The 15895-nt window shown below is 40.6% G+C and overlaps 1 protein-coding gene across 1 annotated transcript; it reads right to left on the minus strand.

Moving 5' to 3' along the window:
* Positions 1 to 146: 146 nt before the first annotated feature.
* On the minus strand, positions 147 to 10586 carry MPHOSPH6 (M-phase phosphoprotein 6). Its single transcript, XM_031615586.2, has 5 exons — positions 10394 to 10586; positions 7478 to 7590; positions 5836 to 5926; positions 4737 to 4834; positions 147 to 4272 (listed from the first exon to the last, which is right to left on the minus strand). Exons 1-5 carry the CDS (start codon positions 10442 to 10444, stop codon positions 4131 to 4133), a joined length of 495 nt encoding a protein of 164 aa, XP_031471446.2. The 5' UTR covers positions 10445 to 10586; the 3' UTR covers positions 147 to 4130.
* Positions 10587 to 15895: the final 5309 nt, after the last annotated feature.

A 15895-nucleotide genomic window follows, 5' to 3' on the forward strand; every position in this document is an offset into this window, starting at 1 on the left:
AGATGTTCCTGCTATTGCTCCCAGGTAATTGCTCAGGTTGTGATGTGCAAGGCATCACAAAGATGAGATTCAACACAGCTACCCCTTTCAAGTATTATGTTCTTAAGATTTATGGGGTGGGCAATGACTGAAGCTTCAGCCCTTTCTCTGACTCCGCCTGTTGATAACAACTCTCTGAGATGGGTTTTTCCTTTCCACGTGACAAGTATAACCAGGTCCTCATCATGCAGTATCAAATCACATAAAGAAAAGTCAACACGTACAGGAACAGTTCACAGTTTAACTAAAGCTCCTGATAAGCTGATGAAAAGCCTGAAGTTATTCAGGTGTGAATGTCAGACCCAAAATGTCTCAAAGGTTTGGGATGAGAATGGTGTAAAAACAAATAAAACCAAACAAACCCAGAGGCCTCCTGCTGCAATTTCACTAGCAAGGCATTATTGTAGAAGACAGACACCCTCCTAGACCAAAAAGAAAAAAACAAACAAGTAATTAAAGCATCAGCTCTCAGAGAAGCTTGCATTCACATGCAGTAGCGAAACACAGAATCGCACAGCTGCAAGGCACTTTGACATCCTTTGCCATCACTATACCTTATTAACAATCTCTCTTTAAGAAAGGTTTAATGAAAGCCTAAGCTATTGTGCAGTTTTAGTTGCAGACTGTTGTTCAAATGAAGCAGAACAAATGCGTAGAACCCTCCGCCTCTCCCCACCCCCCCACTTTTATAATTCCAAGTAAAATTTACAAGTATAGCATTCCAATTAACAGAAAGATGAGACAATTTCTTTTTAAGTCTGAATTCTGGAGCAGCTCCCAGAATCCCAGCCCAGCTGCCCATTACACACACACAATGCCCAATGGCAATGACAGCCATCCACAATTGTATAACTGTATAATGGAGAATCTTATTAGAAAACAAGACACACAACGGAAGAAACACCGTTCAAATTCCATGGCACCGCTGCCCATCCTCCTCCCTCTCCAAAGAGTCAAAGTTTAAGCAGCTCATGCATTACTAAAGGGAAGATTCAGGATGTCTCACTGCAGTTGCACTCTGGTCCGGTAGTTTTTAAGATCCAATTCCAAGCAGAATAAAAGTAGCAAAAGAAGAAATATGAGCAATAAAGATGAAGTTGTTCAATTTTCACATTTCCAACACCGACTGTCAAAAAGAGGGACAAAAACTCCACCTGCCAAGAAGTATGTTTAAACTTAACAGGGTGAGCTGTCAGCAGGCATGAACTACAACACACTTTGTTTGTTCACCCTAATAGGTACCTTAGTACAACAGGCACAAACACTTCTCACGTCTAGTTACTCTCTCTCTCTCTTTGGATTTTGCTTTTTTTTATTTTATTTGAACAAAAATACTACTTATCCCAACTTCTTTTAAATCTCAAAGATCTCTACTTTTCATTTGGAAAACACAACCACGTGGGTTTTAAATTCTACAGCTTAGAAAGATGTTCATGAAAATGGATCTGCATTTGAGACTGTTTCAGAGCCAAGAAAGCTTGAATTAATGTAGGTTTGCAGTATGAATATTTCACTGCTACACTTACAGCTCTGTCAAAAATAATTCAAATAGAAATTTCATATAGCAAAATGTTTCTACCTTGGCTACAAAACTAGAGGTCTGATTTAAAAAAAACCACACACATTTATATTTATAAAGTTGGAAATACAGATGGGTATTTCTGAGGATCCTATCATAATTCTAAATGCCTGCTGGTAACTTTGGACACATAGGCACCTTTAGAAAGTAAGACTGGGAAGATTTTGAATTCTGCCTCATTTGTAGTAACATACCACGAATCTTAACATTGCACTTTACAAACTCCTCATGGATAAGAACTGATTATGCTTAAACTGAGCAGTTGGTCATACTACAACATTTCAGTAGCTCACCTACCCACCAGCTTCAAATGAACAAAGCACCCAGACCTGAAGACAAAAAAACAAGGCTTGTCGTATTACAGTCTTCAGAGTTGGTGTTAGGCATTTTCAGGAAACAAATGAAGCACCCTTCCTTCCTCTTAAACTCTAAAACCATGGATTTTCTTGAAGCTGATGAGAGTTCACTCTGCGCAAACACACACCTTGCCACTCAAACTCCCAGCCATTCACCATGATATGAAATTAAGGACCCATGTATGGCAGAACACACTTCAGCTGCACAAAATTACCCTTCATCAGACTGAACAGAATTGTGCAGTGCAACAGAACACACTGCATACAGACTCGACCAAGCAAGGCTTCACAAAATGCTTACCTGAGCCACAGGTAGTTACCAAAATTACCCCAGAACTCCTCTACACAATGTCACTGAAAACTCCACTTTCCCTCAGACAAGGGCAGTTGTGGGAACATGGCTGCTGGTGGTTCACAGAAGACACCTCCCTCACCTACCCAGCACAGCTATGCAGAAATTCTCTACTGAAGAAACGTATTCTCACAGAGGGAAATAATTTTCCTACTAATAAGCAAGAAAGAATAAGGGGATACATTCTGAGTTTCTCTTGTGATGACCAACAATAAATCATTTCTTAGCTCAGGTCATATCTTCCATGGGAAGAAAAATGTCTTGCCATCATTAACTTCTTTTCAGCCAGTGGTAATATATGATCAAATTCTAAGTAATTCAACTGGTTGCATTTAATTAGCTCTGAAAAAACTCTCAGATCATGAATCACAGACTTTCCACCTGTACGAGGCTTCTTTACTAGGTTAAAAGTGTATTTCTCTTTCCATGTGTGATCCATCTTGACTATATAACAAGGTGCTCTTGATATACAGATTATAGTTCATATATCACACATGCAAATACAGACATAAGACTCTTTCTTCATATAATTGAGTTTTATGTCTTGTTTCACTGACTTGTTTAAAAAATGGGAAAAAAAGAACCCTCAGGTCCACGATGGAATGGTCACTACTTGCTACAATTTAACAAATTCTTCTTTCTCCAGAAAGTTATTGTCAAGGAGGAGTGATTTAGACACTAGATGAGGAAAGTAATAATAAAAACTACTTCTTTTTGAAAGCAAGAATGCAGAGAACTGCTGTGATTTTAGACAAAACCACACTGACCTTTCTCAGTTTTCCAAAGCACTGACAAAAGGCTGTGATGTTTGGGTCCTAGCATTGCTTCAGATGCCTTTGTTACAAGCTGAACAGAAAAAAGCTCAGTCAACTAATATTTGGGGACATCCACAACCAGCACAAAACAGGATCATTTCTTCTATCTGACTGTATTAAGCATAATTGTTTTTAACATTAAATTAGTTAAACCACAATCATTAACCACAAAAAAAAACCAAAACAAACAACAGTTTTTATTAGCTCTCCAAACATGCTTCTGAAGCTGTTATTATGCTTCTATGTTAAGATCAAGATAATTATAAGTTTGGAATTTTTTGGTTGGAAAAAAAGACAAGATTAGCAAACTTCTTTTGGAAGACAGAAATTAAAGGCTCACAATCTGCTCAAGTGTCAAACTGGAAACGTTGCCCAATATTTGCCTTGCTCTAGGAAAAGAAAAGCTTTGCTGTAAGCTCCTATTTTTAAATATGCTTTGTAAAAAAATAAAATTAAAAAAAAAAAAGGATTTTGTCTCTGTTCTTTTCCCAGCTTATTTGTCAAGCATTTAAAAAAAATGTTTCTGCTGGTTTTTTTTTTTTGAATTGAAGGGAGCAAAGGTTTTCATTTTCATAATAAAAATAGCAGCGAAAGCTGAACTGTCTCACTGGATTGGATTGAGCAAAGCTCATCTTTACTGCAAATACTTATTTTAGATGTTATCGTAAAATATAAATACTGTTGCTATTGATTGCACGTTGACACTCATCCTAGTTATGCACAACATTAAAAACAGCTGATGGGTTTAATATCCCACATGTTAAAAGCTGCTTAGAGAGGAAAGGATGTATGACATCCATTATATACACATCCACTTCAAAAAATGCTTGTTATGTGGACGGCAGAAATTTCAACGAGAATGGATTCAGATTTACAATTCTATCTTTTACATAAAATAGCAAAAACTCCAAACAATCTTCAGTTTTTGGTGCCATATTTGCTATATTCGGTAGACAACATTTCTGTTAGCTTCAGTTGTGCAGCTGACATTAATCCTGAGGTTTTAAAAACATTTTCCTAGCTTTCTTAGGTCTTGTGTTACTGTTCTCCTCTTCATCTTCATCATGGATAACACGCTGGTCTCTTTTTTTCAAGAATTTCTTCCCTATTGTTCCCACTAGTGTTTCATATCTGTAAAGATAATTAAAAAGTGACAGTTCTTACTATAATCAGAGAGAAGTTCAACGCAGGAAATCATAAATGTAATCAACAATTTAACTATTGTAAAAAGCCTGTGACTGAAAGCTTAAGAAGCACAAGTGCTACATGATCACAGATTACATTATTATTCATTTTGATAGTTTAAGTTTTTTAGCAATCTGGAGCTAAGAGGGCATTAGCATAGAATACATGGATGTCAAAAGGTGGAAAACAGCTGCAAGATTTTTTAATCCTGAAAGTTATGGAGATTCCACTGAATAAACACCAGAATTCCTGAATAATGAGTTCTGTGAAGTATCAAATGCTGGTTTTTTTCTTTTTTTTCTTCTTCTTTTTTTTTTTTTTTTAACTTTTTATGTTTCTCCTCCCACAAATAATGCCATAACATAGGACATATTTTATGACATAATCAGTATTGATTAGGAATAATGTACCTTCTGGCCATTTCTTCATCAGACACATCAGCCTCCATTTTATCATCCTCTTCAATTTCTTCTTTCTTGCTCTTAGAGTTTATTTGGACCATTAATTTCTGAAAATGAAGTAAGAAACAGCTTAAACATGTAACCATGACAAAACATCAGCTATACTGAAATAGTGATACTGCCAAGAAAAAAGCATAAAAGGCGGGAATAAGTTTCAATACTGCTTTCCTTCGTTTGCAGTACCCTGTTTAGGCTATACCACAGGGCTACAAGAAAAGGCAACATTCCTCCTTATTGCTAAGCTAAGTTTGATTTGCTTTTGAGAAAAGAAGCAACAGAGAGACAGTTTTTTTCAGTGAGCTGCACTATTCAAGCATTCTCAACAGCATGGCAGGCATCTTCAGGAGACAAGAGACTTAGTTTCTAATTTTTTTTTCATTGTGATGCTAGTCTTTGAAATGGTTTTGTTACAGTGGAAAAATATCTGCAAAGATCTACAATAAACTACTAGTATAAACCACGAAGCAATGATAGGCCTAATCACAGTGAAAGCAAGTTCAAAATAACTCAAGGAATGCCCCATTAAATAACCTTGCATAGCCTTCTGCATGCCTGTGGCTTTGTACTTTCATCTTCTTGTTTCAGTTCAGCAGTAACACTTCTATTACTATTTCAGTATGTAATAGTTGTATGAGCATGAATCATGCTGGAAAGAAATGAAAGATCCTCTTGCCCAGAATTTTTACTTTGGAACCTCAAGCTCTTACTTATACAAGTAAGTGCTGAATAAACAGGGCTGAATGTTTGTAAGATTGGGCTCTGAATTAAACAGAAGGAAGAACGGTGAGCTATGTTTTTGGTGAGCAGCATGTGGAAAAGTCTCCTTAACTCAAGGAAGGAAAATCTGCAGGAGTCACATACTTACTAACCATCAACACAAGGAGGTAAGAGGCTTCTGTTTCTCAGATGCTGCACTGATTGGCATTTTGGCTGAAATCACAGTTTTCCTATATAAGGAAGGTGCTGCAAAGGCCAAACAGCGTGGAGTGTGAACACTAAAGTCCTCATTCTTGAGGGCTTCAATCCTCAAAAACCAATTAAATAGTACCTCAATTTCCGGATTGAATCCTTTGAAGGACATTCTACCATAAAGTAGATCCTCACATGGCATAAAGCTCCTCTCTTCTATTATATAGCTCCTGCATGAAAGCCCAAACACAGCAGTTGTCAAACAGTGTGCTTTAATATAATCAAATTAAACAAACGTAAAAAGCATTTGCTGTCTTCCCCCACACAAATAAACAAAACTGCAGTGTATTTTATACCATCAACTACTTTCTGAAGATTAATTGCTCTGATAAATCTTTCAATACAAAGAGCCTGGAGTGCAAAGGAATACTGTTTGCCAGTAAAGCTGTGCCAGTTCCACAAGCAAAATTAACTCTCTTGACAGAAAGCATTCTTTGCTGGTATGATTCCACCTACATTAATGCTTTTGCCAGAATAAAAATACCACATAAATATCACTCTCCAGGTGGCATTACTATACCAGCAAAAGCTTCTAATGAATTTTTCATTGTGATGTTAGACCTGGTATTATTTGAGTCTGTCAGGATATAAATGTGTAATTCTCTGTTCAGCAGAGAAACATTTTCCCATTCCCCCTCTTTTTTTTCCCTCTTTTAATGACCCTGGAAAGAAAAGAAACATGATCCCAAACCATTCATAATAAATACATCAGATAAAAGTACTTTCTTGAACTGTTCCATTCTTTTCCTCTCACACATATGCATCCCTTCCCTCAATCTCTTCATTTCCCATTTAAAGCAAGCTCCTACAACTACAGAAAATCACGACGAAGAGACCAAACTCATTCTCCTACTTCAAGGCAGGATCAGCAAAACATGTACCACGAACAGCAGAGGTCTGAGCTGTCCTCAAAAGACTTCCAGAGTGAAGAATCCCATCTCCTCTAGACCATCTCTTCCAATAGCCTCATTCTTACAGAGGCAATATCCAACCTGCACCTTCCTTGCTGCAGCTAAAGCTCAGATACCTTTCTGTCATACATGTCAACAACCATGGAAAATAGCTTATACATGACCTATTCAATTACAGTTAATTCCCTGGATCACAGCTTTTTATAAATTATATGTTTTCCTTTAGAAAAATTTTGTTCTTTTTTTAAAGGAGAAAAGTATTTAAAAAGTAGTTCCCTTGCTATTTGAAGCACCTTTTGACATAGCAGGAATGGCCACTTGCTCCTCTATTAACTAAGCCCTCCTTTATTTTTGCTTCATCCATTCTCTCTCCTTTTTCAAAAACAGGATTTGAAGTGATCTGTACTCAAGAAGATAGAACTGTCCTGAATGGACCCAACCATGTGACTGGATTTCAAGTTACAAAGTTTCAAATTCCTTTTTTGAATGAAGGGAAAAAGCAGCAATGAATGAATTTGTCTCTGCTTGAAAGAAACTAATGACATGCATCTAGAAGAAAGTGGGAGTGAGAAAACAAAGCATGAAGAAACGAAAGTAGGTCAAACGCTGGATTATTTAACCTTGAGAACATTTCTGAAAAAAAAAAAAAAGGAAAAGCTGTACTCCTGGTCTTTTACTATTTTTTTTCTTCTTTTAATTGGTTAGTAATAATATTTATTGCATAAGAAATATATATTTATATATATTTATATTCTGTTTGCACTATAAAGCAATCCAATGATGATAAGAAGTACAAAAGAAGAAGCTTACTCTTTCTCCTTTAGGTCTGGTAAATCAAGATACCAGTGTTCATCACTAATTATCTTCTTTTCCTCTTCGTCAAGTTGTTTTTTAGTTTGCGAGTCCAAACCCCTTTGCATGAACTAAGAAGAGAGACACAACTTCAGGCTTTTTGAGTATGTTCTGGCAGGCAATAATTACATGACAACAATTACCCATTACATACTATTTAACAGTTGATATAAGCAGTACATAATCTCAGATCTTCTCTGAGCTCGGTTTGTGTTTGGGAAAACAGAGCAGAAGTAAACAGGTGTGGATCACAACCATCTACTGGAAAACAACAGTCAGCCATATCCATACTTGGATACAAAGACATCCCTATGAGCTGGGATCTTGCTTTGGGGCTACAGAAAGCACCTCAATAACTACATCTGGCAGCAGGGCACATTAACACAGATACAATTTGCAGCAAGAGGCTACCAGCACTGTATATAGACACTGATGTACAAAAATTGCTTTGTGGCCACCAAAACAAACCTGTGCAACAGCACAGAGGAATCTTATATCAATGAATCTTACCTCTCTCATATAAGCAGCATCATTTCTGTGTTTAGCTAAGCCTGCAGGCTGACGGATAACACCACTGGGGCTCATCTGTCTCTTGAACATTAGCAGAGACTTGGACATAATTTTATTCAGTTAGTGTGGACTTGGCTTGGGGACAGAACCCAAGAAGCCATCACAAAATACTTGTCTCCCACAAAAACCATGCATTACTGAGCTTATTTAGAGTACACAGGTAATACGTGTATGCAATATATATCACATATGAACTCCCACACCTTCTCATCATTACAAAAAGCCCAGTCAAAACAAAACAAACCCCATCATAAAAACCAATATAGTGCTAGCATCTCATTTTCCATTATATTTTTATTTGCATTCATTTTACAAGATCTTTAATGAAAGAAAAATTGACTTTTTTGTTTTCAAGTCAACCCAAAATATGTCAAAGATTTCCAGTTAAAATTACAGTATCTGCTTGAGGAAAATGAGGGAATCTATCATGTGGAAAACCATATTGCTCAAGGAGATTGGTTAGCCAGTCAGAAATTTCAACAGGAGAAATTTTGCTACAAGCACACAATTAAATAATCATTTCACATTACATTTTAAATATTATGTTCCTAAAGATTACTACAGGAATAAACAGATAAAAAATGTGATTGTATTTATCCGTAAACACATGTGGATGAATTAAAAATACACTGATGGAGGTAGATGCAGAGTATGCATGTCAGTAACCATGGGGCTATTTGGATTAGCTGGGACATGGATCAAGCAGTACAAGAACTAATTTACAATCATATGACTCTATTATTCTAAAAGCAGGAGCCGTCTTTTGACATCGAGGTGAGCACATACACTCTGCATCTCCATGAAAAGATCTGACCACTGACCACATGCCACCTTTGAGTGCCTACTGAATTCCAATGATCCATCTTATCCACACTTGCCTACTGAATTCCAATGATCCATCTTATCCACACTTGCAGAGGCAACTGCTGAAAGATTATTAAAGCATTTGTCAACAACAAGATCTGCAGAAGGGAAGCGCTGAGTACAAGATCTGTGTACAACCTTCTCAAAACCTACACACCCCTTTTAAGCTAGTTACTACTGCCTGGACTCTAAGCCAGCAAATGTCAAGGCATCACATTCATGGACTGGTTTTCCACTGCCTGAAGGAAATCTAAAAATCTAGCTTTTGAAATCTGGGAGGGATTTTAAAAAATGGCAAAAAACAGCAGCATAAGTTTCACCTAAAAAGAGATTACTGCATAAAAATGAGAAAAAGATCAGCAATGCTGCAATCCAGAGTCTTGCCCTCTCCTGCACTGCTATCTAAGCTCATCATCCAATTGCTTTTGAGAGCAAAGTAGGATGTGTTTTGTTCCCTCTGTGCACGAATTTTAGCCTTTCATTGGCAGCACCTCTTACTGAGGTAAATATTTCACCATCTTACAGGTCCACTCCACGTGGCAGATTGAACCTGTCAGCTAAATATCTTTCAGCCAAGTGTCTAAAGATACGACCCCACATGAACAGGGGGTAAAAAAAAATGCACAATGTTAAGTAAAACACCACAAGCAAGAAGCTGCAGAGGCCCACATAATCACAGACTAGCCTGGGTTGAAAAGGACCACAACAATCATGTAGTTTCAACCCCCCTGCTATGTGCAGAGTCACCAACCATCAGACCAGGCTGCCCAGAGCCACATCCAGCCTGGCTGGATTATCAAAACGTAATGGATATTATTTCAAAGAAAAGTTAATGCTAATCCAACTTTTTCTAGATGCAGTCTCATCACAAGAGGATGCACTTTACTGAATTAGGTGCTGAATTACACAACGAGAACCAGAACCTGTAAATCCACCTGGCCTGAGACACACAGCTGCAGGCATGGTGACTGGCCAAGGTAACACCAACAGCATACGTGCGTGTGTCTATGGGGAAAGACACAGAAAGACAAGGAGCACAACAACCAGTCAATCCCTCTCTGGGGCAGCTCACTGTAGCAGCCCCTTGCCGGTGAAGCAGGAACAGAGCGGCTGAGAAAGCTGCAGGGCCGAGCGAAAAGACAGAACCAAACACACGTGCTTGTCCGCGTGTAAAAGCATCGCGCACAGGACAGAGGAGACGCTCGCTGTGTCACAACAGCAGCCTTGTTCGGAGGTGCAAGAAGCGGAAACACCCCAACCCAGCGAGGGGCACCGAGATGGCGGCAGAGCCGTAGCCCCCACCGGGGAAGGCACTACAGCCCGGCGGGGGCGCGCTGCCCGGCCCGCCCCATCCGCTCCCAGCGGCCCCGCAGCCAGGCCCGGCCCGGCCTCCTTTTACCTCCCGTTCCCGCAGACCGTCCCTCAGCCCCTCCACCTCACCTTCATGCGCAGCAGATTCTTGGACAGCTTGGTTTTCACCTCCCCGGCCATGGTAGCCGCGGCGCTGCCCGTAGGCCGCGCTGAATCCCCGTGCTCGCGTAGCGCCGCGGCCGCGCACGTTGGGGGTGGAGAGGGGGGAAGAGAGGCGGGAGGAGGTGCTGGCGGCGCGGCTCCACCCTCCGCGTTCCGGGCCGGCTGCTGGCAGCGGGGCGCGGCCCGTAGCACGGGGCTGCGGAGGGACAGGGCGGGGGGTGCATCGCTGGTGCGTGAAGTAACCGCAGCCGGGCTGTATAGAGCCGGTGTGTAGCCGGGGTGGGGGAGAGCGCTCATGAGCAGCAGTGAAAATCAAGATGAAGTGGTAAATTAGTGGTGGAAGCTTAGGTTCTTTATCAGTGCTCGTGCATGTTGTAGGTTTATGGTTTTATCCATAATTTTCAGATGTTTAGAATAGAAAAGGGAAGAGATTACAAAATCTTACTCATATTGACATTTGGAGACTGCTTGATTTATGCAGCTGTCTTTTTTTTTTTTTTTTTTTTTAATAAGCGTTGACTTCTGCTTGAAAAAAAAAAACAAAACAACAGTGCAGGCAAATGTGGTTAAAGCTGGAGAGCAAATAGATTTCAGGATGCTGCAAAAACCTTTGCAGCTCTGTTGGTCCTGAGTGATGGTTTTGGAGTTCACACTTGGCAGTGCCATCTCTAGGCTGCCAGGCTGGGCCCTGCTGTCCTCCTGATGGGGAAATCCTGATGAGGAGCTGCCAGCTGACACCCAGCCACCAGCAGGCACCACAATTTCTGTATATATCCTCATAAATCAGATTTCTGATGCCTGTTTTGACATTCAGCACATAAACCAGGCAGTAAAGTAATACGAGTGAGAGTTCAGTGTTCAAAACTGTAATGAGCCAGTGTGCTCAAAAAGACAATCTGGGAAGGAAAGTTCCCGTATATGCAAGATGTAGGTCAAAGTGAGCTTGAAGAACTTTTGAAGATTTATGCTCTAACAGAGTCCACATGTACAATGAAGGGCAAAGCATTACTGCAGGGGGAAAGAGGGAGGAGGAATAATCTGGATCCAGGCATCTTTACTAAGTACACAGTTAAGCTCAGAGGGTTAACATAACCACAAACACAAATGAGCTTCATCCACTTCAAGGGCAATCCTTGAAGTGGCTGAGTAGAAATATTTAATTTCCACGTAGGCAAAGCAGCTTCATCTCCAGGCTCCAAAAATGAGCTGAAGGTGCTCTGAAGTTCAGGGCCCAAATGAGAAGGTCTGTGTGACTACGGGATCTGTCCTGCTTCCTTTGTCCCCATTGTGTTAGAGCCTCTGTTCATCATTAACAGTTTCCAACCCTTTCCATCAGAAAAAGTTGGGAAAAAGTTTGCAGTTTTCCTAACACAAATGTGCATCAAAGTGTGTTTGTATCTTAGCAAATCAACCAGTAAGGGAACGCCTTTAGTTTGTATGACAGCACAGTGCCTCCATTAGCTCCCCATTTTGGCCTTCTTTTCTGTTTTGCATGCACTCTAATGGTGCATTTGCTTTTTGTTGATCATTGCACGTTGGAGCCTTGCATTTAATTGCGTGGCCTTCAATGTCACTCAGGGCATTTTCTGAGCAGTTTCAGCTAATTTATAGTCCGGAAACGTACTTCAAATGATTCTTTCTAAATACATTACTCTGCACCCATCAGCACGTCTCCAGCTACTATGCCTGGTATGTGTGGTGCCCTTTCTGAAAGCTTTCCCCATTCCTTGCACATCACCCTCTCCTGCCTGCATGGCAACATTTCATCAGTCCCTGCAGCCCCTTTCTTCAGCAGCCACTGCATATATCAGCAGCGTGATACCTTTGATGTGATACCACCAACTCTTTAATCTTTGGGAGCTGAGCCTAATAATTTAAAATGGCATGCAGGAGTGCTGGAAGCTGGGAGTGAATGGTGCGAGGGGTTTTGAACTCTAATGTGGAATGTTCTGGGTTGGCATCCACAGACTCGGACCTGTGGTGTCCCAGTGACTGTTTGGGTCTTGGTGCCACACCATGGGCTCACAGAGGTGTGCTGCTGGTTGTCTCGTGTGCCGGCACATCAGCCAACAACCCGCCTCAATGTGTGCAGGCAGGCAAGAAGAAGTGTTTTCCCGTAAATGCAGTACAGCCCGCGTGATGTTTATTTAGAAAAGTGGAGGTTGTAAAACAGCCTGCCATGAGAATTTGATCTATTTCAGCAGTAAAAAAGCCTGAAGGAAATTTTTGGATTACATCCTCCCATAGCTAGAATTGGATGGGGAAGTTACAGATAACAATCAGCTGCCTCGTGAAGCAGATTATACTGTCTGGTAAATCTGAAGACACTCCATTGATTATAGGAGAAAGGTTTATGATTTACTGACGGTGGTGGAGGCAGGTCAGAAGAATCCAGCCCTGTAATGAGACGCAGTGAGGGTGAGGAGCTGAGGCAGAAGGGATACTGCTTAGAGAAGATACAAGGCCGTTGTGCATGGCAGTCACACCCCTTTCCCCCAGCTCTGACAGCTGCACAGCACCTTTGCTTTCAACCTGGAAATCCATTTCTTTTTCAAAACAAAAATGCTCAGGGAAATTACTCAGGGGAGAGGAGCTCCATCTCATCAAACATTATGCATTAAGCGAGCAGATAAAAGATTTTTCTTCCTAGGAAGCGTAGTCCCATCTCGGTAGTAATAACAGAAGTCAAATCAAAGTTGTCATTAGTGTTATTTAAGAATTAATCTCTCTTGAAACAACACAAGTGACAGTTGTGAACTAATTTCGTGCCAGTGGGATCTAATCTGAGGGAACTCATGGGTTCCCTTTTCTGCAACCTTTTGTTTATTCATATGCTTGCAGTTTTGTGATTTGAGCACCAAGCAGATATCTCAGGCCTTACACCAACCCACTCAATTTGTTACGAGCTGACTTTAAATCCCAAAGCACCTTTTTACATATCTCAAAATACTCAAAGCCTTTTTTTTTTTTTTTTTCCCCTGCAAGTATCAAAATTCTGATAGTCTGACAGGTGAGTCATTAACTTGTGTCAAACTCCTCCACTGTGCTGTGAGTGAGAACTTTACGTGTTCTTCTCTGTGAACAAGGAAAACAAGATGTAGAACTGCTGCAGGTGTGTTTGCAAACCTGAAAGAGTGCGAAGTGCTGCGTAGGACTGGGCGGCATCAGAAACGTGCTTCTGTACCTCGGTGCTCTGCTCAGAGGCAGTGTGAAATTCTCCGAGCGGCAGAGACGTGTGGTTTTGAGGCGAGGAATCTTTGTTTTTATCTCCCCTGCTCTCGCTAATGCATGCAGCGTATTGACAGCTCCGATGGCCCTGGATGGCCGGAGATTTGTTACCATATTCATTCCCTTTGATGCATGCATGTATAACCTGTCGGCCGGCTCGCTTTGTACCTAATGCTCAGAGGACGTGGGTTTGTCACAGCTCTCAGCCGCAGCATGTGGCATGGCACATCAGGCTGCACTGACTCATCCTTGCAGCCTTTGAAGTCCACTTTCTGGCGATGGCAGCGGTCGAGGTGGCAGCTGACACACACAGAATGACTTCAGTCCTTGCCCTGCTAACCCCAAGGTTTCCAGTGGCTGGGCAGAGAATGAAGCTCAGCTCAGATAACGTGGGTAGGGCTGCTCATGTTGTGATGCTTTCCTTTTCATAGCCTTACATGTATGTGGTGTAAAAAGGTGCAAGTTAAAGACATGTGGCAAAACAGTTACAAAATCTCTAGAACAACCAAGCTGTGCTTTGATTAAAAAAAAAATAATAATAATTGCCAGTTGTCATTTTGGGAGAAGACAATTAATTCTAAGTGCTTTTGGCTGTCCCAGTGGCAGGATGACCTTTATGTCAATAAATACAATAATTCCTTTTTGATTACAGAAGGAAGCAGCTTGATAATGGTAGCTCCCTATCTTCTATCATCACCTAAGTGCAGGGGGGAGCAGACACAGGTCTGTCATTCTGATAAGCCTCAAAATTTGATCCTATGATGCAATGATTTAATAGATCCCATTGCTAGGAGTCAGAGCAGAGAGAGTGACTGGAGGATGGGGCAGAGCATCCTCCTCTTCGCGTTCCTTTAAAAACCGAGCAGCTTTTAGCTCTTTGGATATGATGGAATCACAATTAAAAGAGAAAAGGAAAATATCACCTTCCGTTTGTTAACTATAAAAATGCAATCTGGCAGTGCTGCTGGTGGTTTGCTATTTCCCAGGTCAATAAATGGCTCCCCTGACTTTAATAAACATTGATGCTGCAGGCTTGTTCTACAGTGATTGAACCTTTTTATAGTTTCAACCGCTCTCACATTGCATGAAAGCCTGAAGATTTTTTTTTTTTTCTTTTTTTTCAGGAGGGTTGGTTCTGATTGATTAAATTGTCATTTTCTGAGTTAGTTGCTGAATTATAACTTGGCATTTTTAACTGTGTGATTTGTTTAAAGAGACAGCTTTTTGATACAGCAAACCAGCTGAGAATTTTTAAGCAGTAAGAGGAAATTTTACTCACTTTGTTCTCAGCCTTTCATCACTGCATGACAAAAAAAGCTCCTGAAAACAATGTACAGGCTCTGATATAAAGAGAAGGTACTTAGATTCGTACTCGTTTCTTCTTTATTTCATCATAGATTTGATGGTATTGTATTGCTTTCGATTAGTAGTCGGACACCTCTTTGTTGTTAATATGCATATCCTTCCAAGGACAAGGGAAGGAGTTAGAGATGTAAATGTGAGTGCTTCCCGAGGTGATATTAACTGTAAGTGGCAGGACTGTACTTTGGACCAGCTGATTTATCCCCTAATAAGCACAATGGGTTTCTTCACACTTAAAATGTTGGGCTCTAAGCACTCCTAAGTCAAATAACAACAAGGGTTTCACCTGCATCCAGCCCATGCCTGGTTCAAAGGGACACAGACCTTGTAAGTCTTTCGATACTGAGAAAATCACGTCCATGTGATGTGTTCATTCTTTGATTTAACTGGCTGCCGCTTTCTTTCTCTGTGGTTAACTACTTGCTTTCTGAGCCTGATCTTTTTTTTCTCTCCTTTCCTTCTTCCCCCCAATTTAACGCTAAATTCCAGACAGTAAAACAGAAATGAATGAGACTCAGATAAAAATAACGCATGTGTCCAGAATGTCTTTGGTAAGAAGGGCCAACAAAACTGTTTTGTAGAACGTAACGGGGTGTTTTTAGCTTTTGATTTACAGTGCCTGCAGGGGAAATGGAATAATCTGACGGGCTGAATATGGGAGATCTTACGTTTGTTCACTGCAGTGTTACCCTGGTTGGACTCTGAAACTGTGCTTAGTTGTGGAAATCTCAGGGCGTCAGTATGAAATACTGAAGTCCAATTATACTTCTGCTTGTACACTTTCCTCTCTGGCTGTTTCAGCGTCTGCTCTGAAATAATAACTTGCGACAGCACAAAGCTGAATTTCAGCAGTGAATTATACCCCTGGCCTCTCCATTT

Source organism: Phasianus colchicus, chromosome 13 (assembly GCF_987193195.1).
Source record: "Phasianus colchicus chromosome 13, bPhaCol1.hap1.1, whole genome shotgun sequence".
Taxonomy (NCBI): domain Eukaryota; kingdom Metazoa; phylum Chordata; class Aves; order Galliformes; family Phasianidae; genus Phasianus; species Phasianus colchicus.

Excerpts from the sequence above, each read along its gene's own strand:
- MPHOSPH6 (XM_031615586.2), bottom strand. The coding sequence starts at position 10,444 with ATGGCCGGGGAGGTGAAAACCAAGCTGTCCAAGAATCTGCTGCGCATG. Across the intron at positions 7,591-10,393 it reads AGAATCTGCTGCGCATGAAG|TTCATGCAAAGGGGTTTGGA; the intron begins GTGAGGTGGAGG and ends CTCTCTTCTTAG. Across the intron at positions 5,927-7,477 it reads CCAGACCTAAAGGAGAAAGA|GAGCTATATAATAGAAGAGA; the intron begins GTAAGCTTCTTC and ends GCTTTCATGCAG.